General features: G+C 35.8%; 1 protein-coding gene across 10 annotated transcripts in view; it reads left to right on the top strand.

Annotated features, from left to right (window-relative positions):
• The window catches only part of LOC122718589 (pleckstrin homology domain-containing family G member 5-like), a 90,316-nt gene that overhangs the window by 17,060 nt on the left and 47,805 nt on the right, over positions 1 to 25,451 (top strand). The window contains exon 1 of one of the 10 annotated variants that reach the window (XM_043943737.1): positions 23,873 to 24,209. The exons of the other annotated variants lie outside the window; for them this stretch is intronic. Coding sequence (XP_043799672.1) covers positions 24,165 to 24,209 — 45 coding nt within the window. The 5' untranslated portion in view covers positions 23,873 to 24,164. Of the gene's footprint in view, positions 1 to 23,872; positions 24,210 to 25,451 lie in introns of those variants that run through there. 10 annotated transcript variants of the gene reach the window in all.

Raw genomic sequence — 25,451 nt, 5'->3', positions numbered from 1 at the left:
AGTTCGTGAAAATTTCAACTTTTTCTTTTTTAAATTACATATCATTAGGATAATTCCCTTTACTCGAATTAGAGTTTTTTTTTTTTTTTTTTTTTTTTTTGATAGATGGAAATATTTCGTATAAATTAATTATAATTACTTTATGGAAATAAAAATGATCTTTTGATATATGTACATTTTTAATAAAGTGACGACATATGTGCACGCGTTTAAAATATGTACAAATTTATCTGATCAAATCTGAACAAATTTATATTGATTTTCCTCTATATAGATATAGATTCATATGTGATACAGTTATGTATACTTATTTACGTTTATATTATTGACCATTAATTCAAATATTAACTAATCGAGTGATTCAATTTCGATTTAATCGGGATTATGTGAAATAATAATATGTTTTGTGTTATTATGTATTATCCTCCATGCTTAATATTGCATGGAAAGTAATAATAATGGAATATGACGCTTCGTTTCGATCTCACGAACGATAGGGATAGTTCGTTTAGCGGAATCGATATATGGAACAAATATTGAGAGAGAAGAAAAAAAAAAAACGAATCAAACTTGCTCGAACAAAATATGGATATTTAAATATCCAAATTTTCAACTTTCATCGTGTCGAGAAAAGTTTCGTGGTAGACATTTTTTTCACTAACTCTGGAAATACCGTTGCCGCCGTCCAAGCTATCGATTTTTCCACGCGAAATTTCTGCTGACCTCTTCTAATCCGTGTATGCCAAATTTTCGTATAATCCGTTTTAAACGTTTTAACGATTTCGATGCATTTCAGGGAAAGTACGGGATAAACATAAACTTTTCGAACAGGGAAAATTTTATCAATTTTCAAACTCTTGCAATTTCTCAAAACAGATTATAGAGATATGGAAGAATTACACGAATGAAAATTTGTTGAAACAAAATTACGAAATGTTGTATGATAAGTAAGTTTTATTGATTAATAAATTAATAATAAATCATTGATAGAGTGTATTTCAAATGTTAAAAATGGCGTAATTAGTAATGATATGAGTCACTTGTAGGATTTTCAGAATTTGAAAAGGTTAAAATTAAATAGAAATTGCAAATGTTTAAAGATAACATAAGATTTATCTCTCACGATTCGCAATTTTTTAATTAAATTTAACAACATTTATAACCTCCATTATTTCAGATTACCACGCCACGAAAAAAAAAAAAATTATACGTCTGTCTTAAAATCTTATAAACCTTAAAAAAAACAAAATGGTTTATCCCATCATTTCCATTATTTCCTTTATCACTTCTCCTCGTCTTGCAGAACATCTTGCATAAAAGTTTCAAAAACACGTCGCGCATTAGCAAATACTTAGCGCCTCATTACCATATCGTAGAGAAAAAAAAATGATAATATAAAAAACCAAATTTGTTTTTCTCCAGTACCTTAACTGATTTAAAAATTTGTTTTAATTCAATCCATTCGTAATTCTTTCTCAAGAGTTTGAATGAAAAAACAGAAAGACATCGAGAGAAATTATCTTTTTTTTTTTCTTAAAAAATATATCTTTCCGTTGAAGATTTTTAACGTGGTTATTCTTGAATAAAAAAATTTCGATTCAGATTAAAGACAACAAGTCTAGAAGAAGAAAGTTGGAAAGAATATATATTTTTTTTTCCACCAATCTTGTGACAACTTTTTCGAAAATGAAACGCAAATAATAATTATTTACGCAGCTGTTTACGTACAACGTTGCACAGATTTTTAGAGATGCATTTCGATATTTATATTATAAAAAAAGGATATTATAACAAGATATTTATATTTTTATTTTTTCATTATTTGATATTTTCCTTTCATTAGCTCTTCTATGCTAGAAATACACATTGGCACATTACTTTACTGTAATACACTTATTACTTTTTAATTCTAAAGTTTCAATTTATCAATATCTTCTCCCTATCACATACAATATTATATCACGTCATTGAAATTCTTCCACTTTTAAACTTTCCTCTATTATTCCTCTATTTTTAATCGTCAGTTTCCAATTTAATAAATATCAATAAAACTTTTATTTCTCTCGTCTACTTTATCTATCACTTTCTCCTCTCATTATACATCAAAATTCTTCTAAATATTACTTCTAAATATTTCCCCAATTTTACTCAATTTTTCTTCAATCCGTTGTTCAATTAACATATATCTATCAGGAGATTTCAATTTACCAGCAGATTAAGTAACCCTCGAAAGTAACCTCGTTAAATCCACCATTTTCCATTGCTCTGTATTTTTGGAAATGGTCGCAGAGAGAATTAATAAGTGAAAATAATTGAGGTCGGTAGCCAAGGAATATAAAACCTAACGTCGAAACGAAATGGCTCTGTGAAATGGCGGACGTAGAACGAGGCGAGGAAAAAGGTATAGAGAGTGTATAGCGTGTTATAACCTTTCGATTTCTCGAGTTTCGCCGCGGAGACGGAAGTCGAAACGGTATCGAACAGTGGTATGCACTTATGCCACCCACCGGGCATTCTTCCCTTCGGCTATTCCAACTTTTTCTAATTCGCGCCCTTCCATTGTTTCACACACTTTTCTCACACTTTTTCACTTTCCTCGATTTCCTCTCCAAACTTCTTTTCGACGAGAGACGGTCGGAATGAAAGCATTCGTCGAGTTGATTCCGTTACGATAACAACATGATTTTAATACGAGACAACATGAATCTGGAGTTGGAAAATCATTGTTTTATCTCGATTTCTCTCTTTCTTTCTTTCTAGACGTCACGTTTAATGAGCGAGTATAATATGAACAAGTTTGTGATCGTTACTTTGCATTGCAGATCGAGAGTATCGATCGTCGGCAGGGGTATCAGAGTTTCTCGTGGTATTTTAAAATAAGTGTGGCGTTAATAATTAATAATAGGGGAGATGGTACGGATATTTTATTTTTTAAATAATCATAGGAAAATCAAAAAGTTTAAAGGAATATTAGTATTTCGACATTAGTACATAGTAATATGGAACGGTGTTATTATTTTTCATTTTTTGAGAGAGAGAGAGAAATGATTGTGAAACTATGTAAACTGCAGAAAATAATAATAAAAATTTTCTATCGAAACATAAATCTATTAAACGAAAAGGTTTATTTTAATGATCTTAATATATTACAATAATTACACAATAATAATTTACATCAAAATATTTTTTATTTCTATCCTCATACATGTACAAACATCTCGTAAAATAAATCTCGTAAAGAATAGGATTATAATACACCGAGATACTCCAAGAAAATAAAAATAAAAACCGACCTTCTACTTTAGAAAAACCTCCGCATAGACGCCTTAATTGAAAGGGTCTCAATTAAAAACGACACCTCTTTCTTTCTATTCTCGGACGTGCAATTAGCATAACTCGCCCCAATCGTCGTATTCATATCCCGTCAAACGAATCTCGAGTCCCCCAAGTTTTTTTCTCGCCGAAACCCCCGAAACGTGGAGAAAACACGCGCAAAAAAAAAAGAAAAGAAAAAAGAAAATCCACCTCCATCCACACTTATATCCATCCACCGCATCCCCAAACTTCTCCATAATAAGCTTCTACGTGCCAAAAAGCGGAGAGGGACGGTCGAAGCTTAGGCCCGTCCTTTTTTCCATTCCCCCCTCGATTCCATTCCCCACCCCTCCCTCTTTCTCTCTCTCTCGAAGAAAAAAAAACAGAGTCGCCCTCCGAGTACGACCTTTCCACCCCTTCGAAATTTCGCTTCCCAATTTCTACGCGGACTGCCCCGCGCAAGGAGGAAAGGGGAGGGGAGGGAAAGGAGCGAGTTGACAAGAAGAAGCCACGTAAGCGTCGAGGGGTTGAAGAAAGCGGACGAAGGACGGAGAGAGAGAGAGAGAGAGAGAGAGAGAGAGAGAGGGGCGGCAAGGGTGGGGGGTGGCGTTTGGCGTGCCCGCGCAGTTTCACAGCCATCCCCCGTACCACGTACCCGTGTACGAGTGAATCGGCACGGAGGGTGGCGACGGTCGGTGTTCGAAATGACGGAGAACGGATTTTCCCTCTAGTAGGACGCGCGACCTCAGCCCGGTAAGATCGACGCCGCCCTCGCCCCCGAGACTAAACGAGACGCGTGAACACAGGCCGACGAACGAAACAGGCGACCACGGTTCCCACGGCTCCCATTGCGTGTATAAGGAAAGGACTGGGGAAAAGAACTCGCTTTCTCTGAAGAATAAAACTTGCCTCGTTCTCCAAGATATAAGATAAATCTGAGAGGGATACGATAAATGTGAGAGAGACTCCTCGATGCGAGACTCCGTCTCCCCGAATATTCGTACGATAAGGGGGGAGGAGGAGGAGGAAGGTGGAAGAAGGGAGCGAGAGGAGGGAGATTCGTAAAGGGGTGATGATAACATTGTAATAATCTCGAGGTACGAGGAGATATATCTCGTTTCAAGTTTTTCCTCGAAAAGGAGGGGGAGATGATCGAGACCGCTTGGTGCGCGAGCACCGAGGGGGGTTGACTCGATAGCGGATCGAGGCGATCGATCGAGCGGGGCCAGGGGATCGAGGAAAAGGAAGGAACCGTCCCCGTCCCCGAGATGAGAAGGAAACGCATGAAAGGATTCGTGGAAACGCGCCACCGAGACGCGTAGTAGGACTTGAGAAAGAGAAGGGGGGGCCGGAAGTCGGTGACGCAAAGCGTTGGAGAGAAAGGGCCGCCGCCGCCGCCGCCGCCGCCTCCGCCGCTGCTGCCGCGCTCTGCTCGGCCGGAAATCTCGATCGAAAGACGGGAGAGGGAGGAAGGGAGGGAGAGAAGTGTACGGATGAAGTATATCGGTATATTTTCGTACGTAGCAGATTTTTGCCAGGCTCGGTGAGGAGGAAGGCGTCGTCGATGAGAGTCGAAGGTAACAACGCATTTGCAACCAATTTTTTTTTTTTTTTTTTTTTCTTGCATTTTTGCAACGATTCCTAGAAATTTCATTCTTCGCAAAAATCGAGTCTCTCGAGTACGTATATTCCTTATGCCGCCGAGTTTCCCGCTTCAATCTTCTTTCATAATTGTGCCTCTTAATAAGTAAACAGATCGCGCGAGATCAAGATTTTCCTCTTTTTCGTTTTCCTTAACGCTGTTCAATTCCAAAATGAAGAGCAGTTCTGGCTCGCGATCTTGGATTTTTTTTTAGTTTCTTTTAGAATATTATGTTTCGTTACGTATATTGAAATTAAAAACAAAATTATTAAATAAAAAAATCGATCTATATAATATATTCTTAAATCTATATATCTAATTCTATAAATAATAATTATTGAAAAAATTAACCTAACTAAAAATATAAACATTAATGATTTATAATCAATTAATATAAATATAAATATAAAATTTTATAGAATTAAAAAAATAAATTAATCATTCAAAAATTATTATTTTATTTAAAAATATAAAATATAATCTTATTATTATTATTAATAATCTAAATATAAATAATAAAATTCTACAAATTCGTTAAAAATGAATCTTCTTTCTCTTCTTCATATCAAGAGAATGAAAACAATGAAAGGATAAAATCCTAGTTGGACTTGGGTAAAAGTACGTGGACATAGAGAGGGATGTTATGTTTCGCAAAGAAATATAATTTTCTTCATCTTCCTATATAACGTAGATTAAGATTCGAATTCCTTTGCTTCATTAAACATTCCCACGTATATTTTCTACATTTATACCATATCTCTCTTTGCATTTCAAGAATCTCGTATTATTCGAATCTTGGTCAAAAACTTTTCAACAATCTTGAATTCAAGAACACGGTGTTTCGGAATATATCTCTTGGAAGCCTCGTAATTTCCGTTCGACGACATTTTATTTCACAGATCGAATCTTCCTTTTATCGAGATTCCGCGCATAGAAAATCTCTCGATCGAAATTTTCGCCTTCCTTCACCCGTTGCAAACAGATTTTCTATAATGGTACCCGATAAGTATCGAGAAAATAAAAGTTCTCAGACTCGTCAGACGAGTCGGTTACCGGCTACACAACGATTCAATTTCGGCCAGGAAAGGAAAAAACGCATAAATGCGCACGATCGTGGAGATATGCACAACGTTCGACGAACGAAAAGTTTCTCGAGAAACGCGTGCTTTCTTATACGTCTTCAACGTTTAACGATCGGAAAAGAAATGTTCGGCCCGCGCTCGAGGAATTTCATTGAAAATTTCATATCGAACTTTGCTCGAAATTCACGCTCGAAATTCGTCGAATTGAAATACTTCTTCCGTCCAGTTATTTTAGAATAGGAGCAGAAAGGAGGGGGAGGGGGGGGGGAGGAAGGGAAAATTTTAGTCGTGAAAAATATGCGCCCTCCGCTAAGGTTACTCGATTCCCTTGGCAAACATTTGTCTTGCAAATTAGCCCGCTTCTAGATTCAAATTCAATTCATAACGCTCCTAACTAACCTCGTTTTCATCGAAATCGTGATCCGGCTCCTATGCGATGCCCGTATGCGTTGGCACGCCGTGTTAATATAATAATAGAATGTGTGCAACGTGGGGGAGGCGAGGAGAAAGGCGGAGAAGAAATTCCGTCGCGAGAGGAGCCGAGATAATCGCGACTCGCGAGATAATCGATTTAATTTCGATGAATAATTCATAAACAGCGAATGTAATGAATTAATCGTTAATGGAGAACAGGGAAATTTCGTTGGAACGAAGGGAGAGCTGGCGGGAGTCGAGATTAGCCGCGCGTTTAGGGACTCGTCATGAAAGATCGAATCTTTGTTTCGGGTTGGGAGGTATAATCGAATTTTAAATGGAATCGTATATACTTTGAATTCGAGCGAGGCGCAATTACGCGGTTTAATCGATGAATCGATTTTGTATCCTCTCTAATTAAAAGTGTCTTTATACCTGGGCTATTCTATTAATTTATTGCGACAAATTAATTACGAATGGAATTATATATTGGAGGCGGAGGGAGGAATATTAATAACGGTGGATAGCGGATGGCATAGACATTGGGGAAGGATCGTTACATCGACAGATATGATATATAAAAGCTTAGATTCGTGATTGATTAATCGTTTCGTGTTCTTAATTATATCGACAAATTAATTGGATTAAATATAAATTAATCGTTCGAGCGAATAGGTTGAAATAAAAAGGGATATAGCGAAGGTAGAGGGAAAGGGATTTAAATAAAATTAAATATATATTATTATTATATATATGATAAAAAAATGGAACCATAATTTTGTAACATTCTGTCATTATTCCTTAAAATAAAACCCTGCTTAAAACCAGCGCAAATTTTTAATATTTTTTTAATACTTTAAAATTAGCACAAATAAAAATAATGAAAATTACATAATTTTGATCATCCATCAAACTCTTCGAGTTACGATTTTAATTAAAAATAATCTCCACAATAATTCCATAGGCTTCTCCGCAACACAAACACGAAACAAATATTAACCCGATAATTTATAAAATAAAATGATCCATGAAATATCGGGAATAATTAAAAATTCGCATTTCCACGCATCCACTGAATATCGCATTTCTGTTCTTAATTAAAAAAAAAAATAAAAAATAAAAATTTTCACCGATATAGAACGCAATAAAAATAAATTCACAAATGATAAAATTGAAACGAATTATAAAACGAAAGGAAACAATGTTTCAAAAGTTGCAAGTACAATCGTGTTATCCAATTAAACACGTGCCGATAGAAATACAATTGCCCGTTACCTGTTCGCGATAAAGAACTATAAAAAAATATTTTACACCGTTGTCACAAGTGTTGTTGTGACTCAAAACGTTTCGTATTTCGCGTCTTCTCTTCAAAAAACAAATGCGCGCGCGGACATAGTTTTAAAACGTAAACGCAACTCGAGGCGCATCGTTCCATCACTTCGATTCACAAATTGGCAACCGGTACCCTATCTTCCCCCCTTCCCCCTCCTTTTCTCTCTTCTCCTCACCCCTGTCAATTTCACAACACGATACGTTCGCGCCACTCCTAGCAAACTCTCATTCCTCCTGTTGGAAAGTAGCCTGCTGGCTGCTATCCGACTAATCGATAACGTCGTCGGTGACACTGTCATTTCCTCCCCCTCCCCTCTTCTTTTTTATTTCTTTCTGTAATGCGATCTCGACGAGAAAGGAAGCAGATGTTGTTCACACCGTGTTTCGCATGCCGAAACAGAGGATTCGGGAATCGGGGTCCCCGGGCTTTTGTTTCGAAACTCGTGATACCAGTAATCCTTTCTGCAATTTTCCCGGATCGAACGGAACACCTTTCGAAACCTTTCGAATATCTTCGTGACGTTTCGTTGCCACGAAACATTGTGGAAAAATTTGTCGAAAGAAAAAGTGGAGAAAGGAAATTTTTTTTTTCCTTTTTTTAAATAATAATTAAATCGTTTCAATTTTTTAATAATTTTTAATAATTTTAAAAGCGAATCGGCGAGTGGAAAAGTGAAGGTGTTACGCGATGTTATGCCGTGTTTTGTCGTATGTACTGTAAATACATAAAATCAGGTTACACACATTATGCTTAGATGGTATTGTCGTGTTCGCGTGACAAAGCTACGCTATATATTTGCGTATATGATACTTATTGATATATTCTTCGAGGATGCTGCAATATCGTGAGAGCCCGCCACTGTTTTCCAACTCGCGTTGAAAAATCGAAAATAAATCAAGTAAAATTTATTTATTTATTTATTTATTTATTTTTTAACAAGCGAAATAATGCTACTCTTACGGCATTATCCGGATAAAATTTCGGGATCAAATTTATTATATTATATCATTCTCACTCTGCTATTAAAAAAATATTTATAATATTTATAATAAAAAATATTTATAATTAAAAATAATTATAATAAAAATATTTATAATAAAAAAGGTAATTTCGAAGAAATAATAGAATGCGAATAGAATCGGCACGATTTTGTCGGGAGAAATTTTATTCCCGTGGACGGGATAATTGAAATTCCTTTTTTGATGTAACAATCGTGTGAGGTGTGTACGCTGCTGAGGCATTTCAATCTCGCGTGAAAATTCAACGTTTCGTTAAATACGTTTTTTAAATAAATTCGATGCTAATTGGTTTAGACAACGTGGAGAAATATTATTCACTCCCTTCACTGGGTGAATAATTAATCATTAACACGCTATTGAAATTATCGGCTCGACGAAACTTTAGCGTGGAACAACTTCGTTTATTGTCGACATCTTATCAGTTATTAAACGGGATTATTGCAGTTTTCGAGGCTTCGTTTGAGTATACGGTTCATTTTTTTTTCTTTTTTCTTTTTTTTTTTTTTTTTAAATGCATTATTAATTAGACATCAGAGTATAAGTAAATTTCACAGACCTCCAACAGTTTTCTCTCGAACGTATCAAAGCGAATAAGTAATACCTATAAATATTCTAGAAAGATATTTTACTTTCGAAGTCTTCATCCGAGAGATATCCAAGTTTCGAGACGTATCAAACTCGTAAAGAAACTCGTAATTCTTTATTGGATTCTGGCGAATAATTAGTAGAAAGTTATCTTCTTACTTATTCAAAATTTCGCATCGAAAGTTCCGAAAAAAAAAAAGAAAAGAAAAAAATATTTCAAAACTTTGGATTCGTGTAACAAACTTAACCGAAGATGTTACAACTCTATTTTCTAAGAAATAAGAGTTTAACGTTTTTCTTTTAACTTATCTTTGCATGTTATCCGCCGAGAATGTTTTCAGAACTCAATTTACTATAAAATTGAGATTTTTGAAGACGAGAAATTTTATTTCACGTATCCAAAGAATTAATACATCTTTCGATCGATCGAAAATAATTTTTTTGAATCCTTTATTTGAGAATAGTAAAATCGAGCATAGCATTATATATGTCCTAGTTCGATATAACGAAGAGTAAAAAGTTACATACAAGTTGAGCAAATCTAGGTATTATTTAACTCTTTAAGGATTGAATTATGCTTTATTTTATGCATGCGATATAATGTTCCAAAGCACATTATTATTTCTCTTTTGAATTTCAGAGAAGTTCGTACATTGAAATTTCATTCTAAGTATATTTAATTTATGGAAGCATCATAATAAATTATACTGAAATGAATACGCTATAATAGAAAATACTGTCAAACAATGAATGGTTAACGGTTATATTTATCTATTCCGAATATCGTTAAAGCTGCTTTCGAATTAAGCAACTTTCGATCGGTCAAGCATTAATTAAAATCGTTAACTTCGAGCCGATCAAAATCACTCTTCTAATCTAAATTTTAATCGAACAAAATAAAGGACTGGAGTTGAATAACTTGGCTCGTAAATTGCCCGACATAAATCCATTTTCGTTATCAGGAGATACGATATATAAAAAAAAAAAAAAAAAAAGAAATGACCAGAAAACTTATAATTATAATCTTTATCGAGAAAAAGTATCTGAAAAACTGTGTTATAAATTGTACGTTAAATTTGACTTCCGAAATCGCGTACTAAAATTGCTCAGAAAAGAGAAAATTCTGAAAAAGAGTTAAGTTAACAACAAACTATTGATACAAATTGATACATTAACAATTCAAAACAACAAGGGTTAATTAACAAAGAAAATAGAAAAGGAAAAATTCCTCTCCTCTCAAGATCAAGATTCCCATAATTTTCAAGAGCGAAAAATCTTGTGAAAATCATCCAGATAAAATATACTTTTGTTTATCCGGTTGTTGCACGCGCCCTCTCCATATTACGAAATTATATGAAAATCCGACATTCATCAAGCTGCTTGATAACAACCCCACCCCGCCATCCGGTATACATTCACAGAAGTTAATCTTCCAATTCCAAACCGTCTATTTTCCACGTGATGTACGAGTTTCGTTCTTATTCATCGCAAACTTCAAACACAGCCTGCCTTTCTCCCACGGAATCATTTAAATATTTCATCGCGATGTCGCGTTTGGAAAATACTATACACACTACATCCTCCGTGTCCGCGACGTGTCATTTAATCACACAAATCATCTGGGTGAAACTCTGATGACAGTTGATTCGTTGATATTTGTAATTTTTTTTTTTTTCCTTTTTTTTTTTTTTTTCGTAGACGTGTAATAAAAGCTAACATGCAATTTAATTCCCATTTCGCGTGATAGAAAATTCTGACGAATGGATGATTACATCGATTTCCTAAGGGAGGAAGAGAGAGAGAGAGAGAGAGAGAGAGAGAGAAAGAGAAAAAATCGTATAGAAAAATAATTCTGGCAATAACTCGCTGTTATGATAATAGATGTGTTTTCTTAATATTTCCATATAGAAGTCACAATTTCTCGACGATGAAATTTCACGAGTAATTAGTGGTTTGTTTCTTTTTTTTTCTTTTTTTTTTTTTTTTTTTTTTGCGGGACAGAAGAGATCACGGGGTGTTGATGAAACCTTGAAAAAGGATATGAATATTTAATGCGGTTTTCCTTGTCCCGAACGCGCTCAATCGAATCAATTATAGTCTCAATACTACATTCTGGAAAGTTTGAATTGGAATTTATTTTATTTATTAGAATAAAATTATTAAATTTGTTAACTTCCTTTGAAAAACAATTTAAAATTCGGTTATATTACTTGATATATTTCTTTTGATTTGTATTTAATTATATATATATATAAAAAAAAAAACTGTTAAAATCAGAAATTGAAATTGGAAAATTTTTAGTTGTAGATATAAGGGTTGATTAAATAAAATTAATACAAATTCGTATGAATATTGGTAATATATGAGATAATATTATTTATTTACAGAATATCGTTTATGAAATTAGATTGTTAAAATTAAATATTTAAATAGTTATTATATTAATTGATATGTTAAAACTTATTAAACTTAACGCCTCCCTTAGAGTCCCTAGGGATTTTCCTTTATTACGTACTTGCATGCAACTAAGTTTGCTGCAAACAATTATATCGATCGTATTTGTAAACAGGCCAATTTCACTGCCCATTTATTTAATTCGCTCATTACGAATCGCTACTTTAATCGTTAAATACAAAAATATATTAAATTATGCTTATAATTTAACATTTAACATAGTTTTAACTTTTTAATTTTTTTTTCCTCATTTTCTTGTAAATTTATTTATATATTCACATTTATCGAAGAATATCGTTAATAAACATTATTCTTAATATTACGAAATTTTCGAAAATTGTCGATTCACGTAAATGTACGAAATCTAATAGTTCGTTGTATACGAATAAATCCATGTTGAATTATTCTCGTACAAATTTTGGCATAAAGCTTTTCGTTTAACAAGATTTTATTTTATTTAAAAAAAAAATTTACCGGACAATTATCATTGTCAAAATTATAAGAATACAAATATATCAAGAATAAACAGTGATTTTATTATTATTTAAAATTACAATATTTGTATTATTCATATAATAATAACAACATTTTTTTTCTTTTTGATAATTAAATATGCATTGGATGTATAAAAATGCATGCTACCGCCAAACAATGAATATTATTTCCGGTAAAATTACATGCATTGAAAGTTTTATTAAAAATTCAATTCAATTTAATCTATTTCTAGCGTAAAATAAAAGTACGCGTTGCAAAAAGTTGCATGCAAAAAAAAAAAAAAAAAAAAAAATATAGGACGACCACAAAAGAAACAAATCATCACTCTCGAAATTGTATCAATTTCATTAATTAAAACGGATTAAAAAGCGAGGCTCTTATCTTATCTTCGATTCTTCGGTCAAATCAAGAATAATTAATTCGAATCCTTTCATCTCCCTGAAAAACTTTTATTCACGTTTTATCCTTTGATATAGTTACACAAAATTTTTTCAAAAAAAAAAAAATAGATTTCGTTCATTTATTTCCATTATTTTCTTATAATTTCCTTATAATTTCGAGATTTGGAAAATTGAAAGGAGAAGCACTCTGTTGCTCTCCATCATAAATAATCTCGTATAATCAACGATTGTACAAGCAACATTCTTCATTTCTTTTTCTTTTTCTCTCTCGTCTCGCCAATAATGTTTATGAACAGAAACAGGGTGGTATTCGGGATTTTATTTTAAAAATGCGACAGGCAAGATTTTAGATTTCGTCGAATAAATCACGATAATGGTTGACCGTGAAAGGATTGCGGACCAATTCAACGACAGAGAAATATCGTTTCGTCCATCTCTCTCCATTGAAATTCGTCGACGGATGCGTGAAATTTTATTTCGCGCTTTATTATCTCGTTACTCGTGCAAGTTACCATCCGCCATTCGTAATTAATATTGTAAAGTTTTTGTGCAACGAATTCGTAAAAAAAAAAAAAAAAAAAAAAAAAAAAAAAAAGAGAGAAGAAAAAAATGGGATGGATGATTTATTTAGAAAAAAATAAATCATAAAAGATTCGACGAGTGAATATTCAAGGAAACGTTCTTTGGGTAGATGAAAATAATGTCGATGATAACGTTTAACGAAATGAGATTGGAAAAAGCGGGAACGAAAACGGAGGCCTTTACGTTTGAAAGGGATAACTTTCGAAGCTTTTATTTTAATGAAAGTTTGTGAAAATCACGTGCCCGGTCTTCAGTAAATGGATGCTTCAGAATTTCTTCCTTTTTTTTTTTTTTTTAACGGCAATGTATAAATATATCTGTGAGAAAATCACGATTGCCGATACGATAAGTGTCGAATCGACTCTTCATATCAATGAGAGTCGGTGTTTTGAATAATTGAACAAGTAAAATTATAATGTAATTAAAATCAATTTATCATTTATTATTTATAATTAATAATTAATAATAATAATAATAATAATATAATTGACAGTAATGATATAATTTACATTACTAAAATCCAATTTATTAGGGAGAAATATTTGTCCCTCTCTCTCGATAATTCGAGCCGATTAATTAATTTAATTAACGATCGCCTTCAATTTTATCCGTTTTTATTTCAATTGTCAATATTGATGCCAACCATTCTTCATTTGCATGACAGAAGCGTATAGAAAATACAAAAGGAGCAGCGTTGGGTTTTATTTTACAACGAAATATAAGTATATAGTCGTATAAAAAGAAAAAAAACATCGATTTTGCATCTTTCGTTTTATATGCAAACCGCGTGTTTTTCTTGTACACAGTATTCGACCGCCATTTTTATTACATATTTATTAAATGATAATCAATACGCTGCCCGTTCGAATTTCACGTGTAATTGAAATCATTACTAACTTGTTTAAAATGTTTCGAATTTTTTCGAAGAATAATTATTTTAACTTTCCAAAATTAATTTTATTATTAATGGTTTAAAAAAGTTTTTTTTCTTTCTTTTTTTACTACACAAATCTTCTACATTTTTCCGAGATCCTTCACGATTTCTAAAATAATTTCTAAAATAACGATAGAGTTAGATTATTCTACTGTTCAGAGTTCCATCATATGTGAAACGTTCATTATTCTATTTTTCTAAAGTGACTTGGAAAAATTACTCGAGGATTATTATTGCAAAGAGAAATTTTTTCTCTGACGTCATTGGAAGAAGCAATACTTTTAATGGAGAACATTCGAATCGCCCGATTATTCCATTCGATCGCTTAACTTTATCGTTAATATCGATGAAAAATAAACTAACCCCTTATATAATACTTCTCGCGAATCATGAAGTTAACGAAAGAAAAAAAAAAAAAAAAGAAAAAACTTTTGGAATAATCTGGAATATTTTGCACAAAGTTTGCATAAACTCGGACCAACTGGAAACCATATAATTTGGATTATCGAGGGTATAAAGGGCGTGGGAAACCAGGGGAATCGTGGGGAATCGTGATTCGTTTATCGAAGTCGACAAGTCCCCGATGTCGGCTTTTCCTTGAACTTAAGCGTTCCAAACGATCGTGGCGAAGAGAGAATTTCTCGAGAAAATTGGGGAGACAAAATTTGTCTAACCGGAGAAGGTTAATTGAGAAATCTTTCGGCCCCGACTCGAAAGGAAACTTTCGTCCGTTAGGGACGGAATTAGATTCGGTAGGCGATGATCGATGAGGATGACTCACCCTTAAGGACCCTTGGGCGAAAGACGCAACGTCTAATAATCGATGACCGGATATCACGTGTCACATCTCGAAAACGGTGGCAAAAATTTCGAACGATCGAAAGGATAAGGGAAATAAAGTTATTTCAATTATGTTATTCGAATTAATTAATTGCAACGAAGAACGATCGATTATGGCAATATAACGAATAAATATTATTCGAAATTTTAACTTGATGAGAATCTTTCAGCCTTTCAGATTCTAATTTCTGCAGTTTATTATATAGGAAAGTAATTGGATTTGAATTGGTAATGATTACTATGGATGGAGTGGGATTTTATTGTGAATTTATTTATTTATTTATTTTTGTTATTATATCAGTCGTCAATAACAGGAGAGGATATCTTTTTTATTTTTTCGAGGGATATTGGATTTTTCACTTTTTCATCTTTATTCAGATATCGATGCAACGTATTCAAGAAATGAGGAAGATATTCGAAAATATCGATTACATCAACTGGAAAGGCGAATTATTTTATGGAAATGAAATTCTCGAAATTACGATATTCTTTGAATTCTGGGCCGATCATGAAAAAATGTATATATATATCACGTCTAATAACTAAAACATATATATATATATATATTTACAAAACTTACTCACTCACTCACGATTCGAAGAAAATCGTAAATTTTTAGTTTATACGAATTAGTTTAGTTAATTGTTTCGTAAAGTTTCACAATTCTCGCATCCGCTAAATAACAAAGAATACGAGCTCCCCTCGCTCAGTTAATCGAAAGAAGTTAACTTTTACGTAATAACTGGGAAAACTGCCGCGTGTCAGGCGATTAAAGAGTTTCGCCGCGCAAATGAACAACTTGAAAAAAAAATTTGCATTTGAGAAATGTTAAGGTGAAAGGGGCAGAAAAGTACGAAAGTGGCAACCGTGATGAAAAGTGGCCCCAAACGGCTTTCCAAACTTCTCTCTCTCTACGTAAAAATGTAACGCCGTTTCAGGATAAAGAATTGTTATCGAAGAATCCCGAGTGGATGATTTAAAGCGACGCATGCTGCTGCTTTATTATACCGAAATATGAAAAATTTTGCAAGCCTATTTAAGAGGCTGACGAGTTCAAATTTTAATTTGAGGAAAAATTTAATTGAAGGAAAAATAAAATGAGAATCGAATTTATCTCAACGAAATTATTCTAACAAAATCCAACGGCACAACGCCTTGTTCGGCACCAGATCAACGTTTTATGTAATATTTTACACAGCTACTTGCACACTTGACACACAGCACGGCACAACAACGCTTGCAGACGACACAGAAATGAGATTTCTTCGTTATTGTTGATTTTGATAAAAATATTGAAATTTATTGTTCAATTTCAATTCCTTTAATTTCGTATAAATAATTTACATCAAAAGATGGATAAAATTAATTCTAACTAATTTTTCGTGAGCCGTTCTTCATTGCCAAATTCATATTGCAGCATCGACAATGGATGATACTTGTTGATACTCGTTTCGATTTTTAACACGTCAGCTGCGTGGACGATGATCCACGATGATCCAGAAGTTGATTGAGCGCGACACCTAGCTATGAATATAAACGTTATGAATATAGAAAAAAAAAAAAAAAAAAAAAAAGAAAGAAATATTTGAATAGAAATACCGGATAGAGAGATTTTACTCGAGTATTCATCTTTTTGATCTTCCATTTTTGGTATTTTGTCAAACGTTTCAGTTCACATATACTCGAATATTCACGAAACATTTCTATTCTACAAAATTTATAACGCGAAGTGAATTTTTAAGACATTACAAGAAAATTTCTAACTTGAAAATTCTGTTTTTGATAAAAGTTTGTGCGTAATTTCTTTTTCGAATGGGAAAATGTCTTTTAATGCGTGAAATCTTAATCTTCAAATTTTCATCATTCTTCCATCTATCGTGCAATACAATTTTCAAACATTCTAAGGAATATATTTTTTTCAACTGATATAATAGAACATTAAAATCTAAACGTTTTATCAATTTAAAAATTTATTCTATCTTGTATTATCGCAAAATTAAATAAAAAAAAAAAGAAAAACATTATTATTAGTTTTGATGATACAACTCGTAATCTCGATATTAGAATATCCACATTCATCAAAATTTAACGAATTTAATAATATTTATTATTTTACGGTGAAATAATCTCAATGAGATTTTATAAAAATGAATAATACGAGGAAGGATATTTCGAGATGAAATAGAGAACTGAAAAGGTAGAAATCTTTTTGACGTCAAGAGTGCTTAAATTAACATGCAGATCAAAGAATTTTTCGATATATTCTCCCTCAAAAAAGTCATCTTCGCCTAGCCAAATTCTATGCTAATTCAAAAATTCAAAGACGAATCCTATTCGAATAATGAAGTTTCGGTTAAAAGGGAAGAACACAAAAATTCTTCGAGACTCGAGCTTCCAGCCGATAATCTCGTTTAACATTTTTAATCGATCCAAATATCGTACCACCCCTCCTCTTAACACTTGTATCGAAAATACGGAAGATATCCAAAACACTATTCCAATATTTCATACCAATTAAAAGAATTCATCATGTTCCACAATGAATCCTTTATCGCCTCTTTTGTCCGACTTACTTCACTCTCGAGGGAAGATAACCTCGTATCTGATTAATTATTCCTACCCCCTCTTTTCTTCGAAACTTCGAAACACGAAGAAGTAAGAAGAAAACTCTCGGTGACTCTTTCTAAAAGAGTAATTGATGATCCTTAAAATCACAAATTTCCCAAAGGTGATGAAATTTCTTTGCCGATTCCTTTCAGATCCGGTTTCACATTCGATTAACTCTTCGACAATTCGCTCCCCGAATAGAATCTTTATCATCGAGATTATTTTATCATTAAATTAAATTTATTAACGTTCGAGATCGTCGAACATTACGTTATCAGAATCGTGTTTTACTTACAATCGAAGATCAACATCGAAGATCATCCAGATGATAACCACTTGAAAATTGATTCCAAGATTTAGACGGCTTAGAGAATTTTTTCTTTTCTTTTTTTTTTGCCCCTCTCAGAGAAGTTGCGTAACAAAAGTTGCCTCCTCGCGAAACAGATATCCCGATGTTCCCTTTCCCCTGACTTGCTCGTCGCAACTCAAGAACACTTTAAATTCTCTCTCCTCGAAAAAGGGATCGATCGGTCACGTGACCTGGCTAATGGCGCGACGGGTAAAGAAGGGAAAGCGAGAGAGGCAACGGGAAATGGACTGTGTCACTCGACCGGCCGAAAATATCCCGAAAGGACACGGTTCCACCTCGCTTCGCTTGGCGGCCATCCATCAGATTTTCCGTTTTAATGGGCTGATTCCGTCTCTCCACGAGTATCGATCCCTCGCGGAGGATCGACTCGGATATTTCCCTCCCCGCGCTCGTTTTATTATTAAGCGTACACGGGATCGTAAACGGATCCCGGGATCGGTTTTAAGGGAATTCGAGTTCCCGAAAATCGAGGAGTCGAGGAAACGAGGGTGGAAATAAATTGAAACCGCCTCGCCTCTGAAGAGAATTCTGAATTCGTGGAATCGTCGCTGCTTGATTCGACGACAACAACCGATGACGTATCGAGCATCTCAATTATGAGAGGTATATATAATTAATTATATAATTATATTATTATTATATATATAATTATATATAATTTCCTCAAATATGAGGAAAGAAGGAGGCGAAAAAAAAGAAAAAGAAAATTTACTCGACTTTTCAACAGCGACCATGTCTTTGGAAAGGTCTTGGCAAAGGGAAGAATCTCATCTTTCTCCTTTAATGCATGTGATAATGAGCAAGGGTCCTTCGAAGAGGGATAGAAAAAAAGGTCTAAAAAAAAAAAGAAAAGTAGCAAAATCCAACAAGTTCGAATGCGCTCGAAGTACGTGATCGCGACTTGCCCTTCGAAAATTTTATCGTTGGAAAATATATGGAATGAGTTAACAGAAACGATAAAGCGGCCAGGAGCGTGTTACAAGAATACGTGAAATAAATTCGTGCCTACCACGTTTCGTCGAGAAATTTACGCTCGCGGATGTGATTCATACAAGTTGTTTGAAGAGTGGAAAGAAAAGCGTTGCCTCTTTCTCTTTCTCTCTCTCTCTTGTTCCAACTTTCCAGACAAAGCGGGAAATACGAATGATCGTCGAGCAACGATAGCGTATAACTTGTTGAACGTGGAAGCTTGACGGGGCACACGAATCTCTGGCGAATGCGCTAACCCGTGGCCGTGGGAATATCGGCGAGAATTTGTTCAATATTTGTTCGAAAGACGAGCGGACGAATCGCATGTGATGAACCGTACATTCAACCAACTGCTGTGCCTCGTTCGAATCGCGTGTCGATTTCAAAAGAATTTCGAATTCAAAAGGAATGTTGGCTCGATATTCTATCTTTTCGTTACTCGACGATTTTATTTTATTTTATTTTATTTTTGTCTTTCCACGAGTAGTTGGCTAACAACTGCTCTTCTGAATTTCAGATTCGTGAAAAAAGTAAGGATGTATCTTGAAAGAACACGTGTAATTCTACTCTTCGATCCAGTTTATCTCGCGGTGGCCGAAGAAATATTTCTACGATACGATATAACTAGCTCGTGTAAAATTGTTGGGAAGGGTTGCGCTTTTATCGCCAATTTTCCAGAGATTTGTATCTATCTTGCTGAGAAAGGTAAATATTTGAAAATTCTGGTTTATAGTGCCCTCTTGACTCGTTAAATTTTTTAATCAATCTTTAAGAAAGTATATGTATGAATTATAATAATACGACGAGGAATATTCAGAAAATAGGCGCCTGATTTATTTCAGTTTACTCCACTTGCTTGTTGCATAGATTGAAAAATGGCGGATCGCAACTCGAAATAATTCATGTTTCCAAAGAACAAGAGAGAGAGAGAGAGAGAGAGAGAGAGTTTTAAAAAAGTTTTCAAAGTTTATCGTCAGCTGTGCGGTTATGAAATTTTAATGAACTTTACGTCGACTTTATCTCCAACAGATTCCTCCAAAGAAAATAGTATGATAAAGCGTTCGAACGTTTTAGAAATGGTAATTTAGAATTTAATTCAATCTCTAGATTCCAATTTTAATTTCGATACGCTCTTTCCTCTTGCGTCCTGTTCATTATCAATTCTAATTGTCATTTATCACTTCAGTGTAACGATCTTTTCCTTTTCTCGCTGGAACGATGATTATGGGGGGTTAAAAGCGTCCACGGAAGCATTTGGAACTAATTGCGCGATGATGAATGGACGCACAATCATTCTTCATAATTTTCCTTTCAGAATACTCTGGAAAAAGATTCAGATCAAGATTGAGTCAAGTGACTTACCGACACCATACCTCCATCCATTTTCCCTTAATTTTATAACGAAACACGAAAGATCTTTTTTAAATAATATCCTCGCAATATCCCATTCGTCTTCTCGCATTCTACGCATTTTCATTTAAATTTTCCACGAATGGCGCATCTCCACGATTTAACAATAGAAAGCTTCCAGAATTACTCTTGACAATTCGTGTCTCTCGGGATATGTACTATGAAAGGGTTGATTAATTTTCTCGAGGAAAAGAAATTCTATCTATAGATCAGAACTTCAAAAAGGAATCTCGAGATATTACAATTTTCGATATATCATCATCTTGAAAGTTCCTGTAAAGCAAAGCAAGGTTCAAGCAAGCGAAATAAGAAGGAAATTTTCCGTCGAGAAATACTCATTTGAACCTTATGTCAACGTTGCTTGCGTCGGGATGAAACGTTTCCTTCGATTTATTTCGACAAGTCGATTTTCGCGATGGATGGAAATTCAATGTTCCACCTTCGAGAAATAAATAAAAAAAAGAAAGAAAAGAAATGGAAATTTTTCCAATTCTAACGAGTCTTGCGTCAAATTCGTATCGAATAACTCTCCCTGCCTTTCCTCATCTCGAGGATCGGAGACTGATACAACGCGATGGACGATTCCTTAGATTCTTGGCCCAATTGAAAGCATTGAATTGATACTCACACTTTGAATAAACACCACCCTCTGTAGCTGTAACTCGATCGCGTAGCGTCGAAATTGCTTGTTTAAAGGCAATTTAGAGTGTAGGAATTCTAGAGTACGTAGTGTAGGTGAATGATTAGACAATCAGAAGGGAAAAGGAGAGAAAATTTTGTTAGAGTGTGAATCAGAATGTGAAGGAAATTGAAAGAAAATTTCTAATTATTTAAATTATTATGCATCGTTCAAACTTGTTATTCTTTTAGGAATTATTCTTTTTTAGACTCACGTCGCTTTCATTGTTTCATTTCATTCTTCCATCCTCGAGGAGCACGCTCTCGATCTGAAAGACAAGCCAATGTAAAGTCAATAGGATAAATATGGAAGACAAATATGATGCATCGTGTACATAAAATGTATTATGCGCGTTTTAAATTCTTGGTAAAATTACTTTGCTCGATTTGCTCTTTCGCTTCAATCATCGTTCAATACGCGAATCATTCTTCGTTCAAACGAATTTATTCCTCGCTTTTTAAATTTGGCCTTCTCGTCGCGATGCAAAAGAAAGATTCGCACTTAGATCGTTCGCGATAGCGAAACAGCTTGAATTTCGCTGGAACAACGCGATTTCTGAGATAACTTCACTCCAGTGTCTCTCAGTTTGAATCCCGAAAATTGTATCAAAATCTCTACCTAATATTTCAAAATCGTTATCGTTAAGAACATTTTACTTTTTACAAATACTTAATATTTACAATTTACATCTCTATCTATCCGATATTAATCAAATTGAAATATACTTTTTACGTGATTCTTGGAATACGTTTCTTTTCTAAATAAATGAATAAAAATCGAAAATTAAAATTTGGATAAAAATTTCTATAACCCTCTTCAAAAAAAAAAAAATCATCGTTTGGAAATAAATTAAATCTAAACTAAATGCGAAAAAGTTGAGTAACACTGGCTTATTCAATGACGGAACGAAATTTTTCTACATTCGAGGGGTTGCGAAGAAACTGTCTGAAAGGAATACGCGAAATTCCCTTTCACGAGAATGAAGAGCGCGCGTATTTTTTCTTTTTTTCCTTTTTCTTTTAACTCGATGCCGCGAAACCGCAGTTTCTCGAGAGAAGACACTGTCTGCCGCTTAACTCGACTCTGAATAATTAAAACGAAAAAGGGGATTTTCTTCTCGAATGCGCTTCAAGGTGGCTCTCGCTTTCAGGTCAACAACTTTTTTCCAAACGCTTTGGACGATATCGTTTTGAGACTCGATTTTTCCATACAAATTTCTAGGCGTCCCTAGAAAAAAATTGGACAATTTTCACCTCCATAGGTTCGTTGGTTACGCAGATGCCAGGCAACGAGAAGTGGCAACGGGCGAAAGTTGATCGCGACTCGGCGACGAACAACACCTGCGAGAACGACGATGTTACGTCGTTGGACCAACGCGACAGTTAACAAACGTCGGGAGGGATTGACAAAAAGGAAGGGAGAGTTCATCGTGTTCCCACCGAAATCGACTTATTTTCTTTAAGATAAAATAAAATAACTAAAAGACGGACAGCATGAAGATAAAGGAAAACGGACGTTCCGCTTATTCGTTAAAAAGGAACAAACGATTAATTCACCCACGATAATTAAAAAAGGAAGATAAGGATAATGAGAGATGCTCAGGAGAGATTGAAGGAAACTCGTTAGATCTTTGATTCTTCCAGAGATTCGGGAAAAAAAGAAAGAAAGAAAGAAAGAAAGAAACCGAAATCGTTTCGAAGAAAAATAGAGAGGAACCTCTTTAACCATTTAACCCAACCGATTCGAAGGGAGTCGGGCCATCTAAAGTTTTCGTGGAGGAAGTTGAGAAGGTTCATTGTGATCCAATAGGCAATAGCTTCGAACAATCGAACTCCCGGAACGATACGAACCGACCAACGGTTTTCGCGTCGACGATTCTTCGATTCATCGTGGCAACGGTCAATATCATTGGCACTCTTTCGAGTCTCTCGATCGAAATCCACTCGAGATCTCTGACTCCACACCGTGAATATCAACGCCGAAAATCGAAAAACCCTCCCCTCCCCCTATAAAAACTTCCAACGAAATTACCACTCTCTCTCTCTCTCTCTCTCTCTCTCTCTCAAGAACTATCCCTATCCCACAAATTTGCCAAACAAATTTATCTCTCCCGCAAGACGAGACAATAATCCCCCGATTCGAGCGGGGGAAAGGAAGAATAACCTGCGAAAGGAATAATCTCGAATCGATCTCGATCAGAATCGAAAATCCGAAATTCGACCCTCTCCGCTCTTCCTCGAGCGGAGGAACGATCCTCGAGCCCAGAACGATTCCGCGAGCACAGATCCTGTACACCGTAGCGCACACCGATACGTAATCATCACGATAAACTGGAGCATCAAGGAGGCCCTCTACTTCATCTCTGGCCAGTTGGGCCAGGGCGCGGAGCCGCCGCAGGAGAGGGGGCCCGAGGAGGAGAAGGAGGAGGAGGAGGAGGAGGTGGGAGGAGGGGGGAGCGGGAGGGGGCAGAGGAGCAGCAACAGCGGCGGCGGCGGCGGCGGCGGCGGCGGCAGTAGCCTCCGCGAGCTGGTGCGCAGGTTGAGCGTGAGCAGCGGAATCGGACGGTACGCGATTGGTTCGTTCGGTGAGGGTGGGGGAAGCGGGCCCAGCGGAGCGGGGCCGGTGGAGGGGTTGGCCGTGAACGGTTGCCCGGGCGACTCGCAGCAGGTGGCGGGGCCTGGTGGTGGTGGTGGAGGTGGAGGCGGAGGTGGAGGTGGTTGCGCAAGGGGGACGGTGTCCGCGTCGGCCGCCGCTGCGGGCGGTCGTGTCGGTGGTGTGCTGAGCCGGCGGTCGAGTCGGGACCAAAGCCCGTCGAGGTCGTCGGAGGGGCAGGATGCGCCCACCCACGGGGGCGGGGGTGGTGGCGGTACCGGGGGCGCATCCGGTACTGGCGCAACCGGTCCCGGACAGGATTGGCGAAGGTTAGTGGGGAGCATAAGGCGCAAGGTGAGGCGGAAGACAGGCCAGAGCAGCGCGAGCATCTCCGCGCTGCACGAGACCAACCGCAACCAAGATGACTTTCTCAAGGCCACCATGAGAATATTCCTGGTGGTGTCGCCACCGATGGGCCGAGTCCAGGTATCGTATCGTATATCGTAGGAGTTTCGTATGTATTATAAATTATTAGCTTTCGTATCTTTGAGCTTACGTGTGATCTCGTTGTAAATCTTGTCCCGATTGTCGATCCATTTTTGGATACATTTCTGCAAAATTTCAATTCACGAATCGGTATCTATTGCATAGAGATGCATAGAGATTCGCGGTGAGACGAGAGTTCGTTTAAAGCTGGATATATATCGGATTGGCGCGCGGAACGTTTATTCTCGAAAGGGGGGATCTATTCTTCCTTGAGACCCGCTAATAGTAAATTCGAAGATTGGAATATTTCATTCCGCGAATTGTAGACGCTTGTTGGAGACACGGTCCGCCTAATTTTGAAGCCCGAGGCGCATCGAGATAGAGCGAAAACGCGGAATTTAATAATTGCCGTGGAAATTAATTCGTTGTCGGTTATTAGTAGATAAAGTGTTAGCAACTGGCACGCGCTTATCCCGAAATAGAGGATACGAAAGCCGAGGATTCTCTCGAAACTTTCCGTCCAATCATCCAATCTGGCCGACCTAGTTCTTCTTGCACCCGGAAGTCGACCACCCGATCGGTGGGACGGATAATTGGTCTGGATAATCGCGATCGAAATGGGATCGTTCCTCATCGATCGCCTCGTTGATCGTTCGTACCCGTTATCTGAATCGTTGATCAAATTTCTTCGTAATCAAGCTCCTTTTGTTTCCCTCTGTGTACTGGAGAGTAACTGTTTCTCTGATTTCTTTTTTTTTTTTTCGAAATCATTCATAACGATAGGCAAACAATTGAGATCTATCTTCAAATTTGCATGAAAATTGGCGGCGATGTCGAGTAATAAGTATCGGTGTTCTTGCTTCGTATTTCATTTATGGTTCAACGCGATTAAAATTTGCAAAATTTATTTTAAAATAATTACAATATTTTTGGGAATCACGATAAATAGGAATCAGGAATTTGATTGTTGCAGATAGCTCGTGTGCCACGAGATAAAGGAATAATCATTCGATAAATATCACACGTTTTATCATATTTTTTTAAAAGCTATCGAGAAATAAATAATTGCAATATCGTTATTTTCAACGTCAACTTATCGGAACGATAAATATCGAATCGATGGAGTGTAGAATCCAGATCGATACTTCGTGGAAATTAAGCGTTAATGTCTTGTTATATTTTCGATATTGTCGATTTTTGCATCGTCCCGTAATTTCGAGCGTAACGAATCCCGCATCCTGT

The sequence above is a fragment of the Apis laboriosa genome, unplaced genomic scaffold, assembly GCF_014066325.1.
Source record: "Apis laboriosa isolate Shangri-la unplaced genomic scaffold, ASM1406632v1 scaffold64_cov150, whole genome shotgun sequence".
NCBI lineage: Eukaryota > Metazoa > Arthropoda > Insecta > Hymenoptera > Apidae > Apis > Apis laboriosa.
Note: the sequence above shows the minus strand (reverse complement) of the source record. Positions and strands in the feature narration are given on the sequence as shown.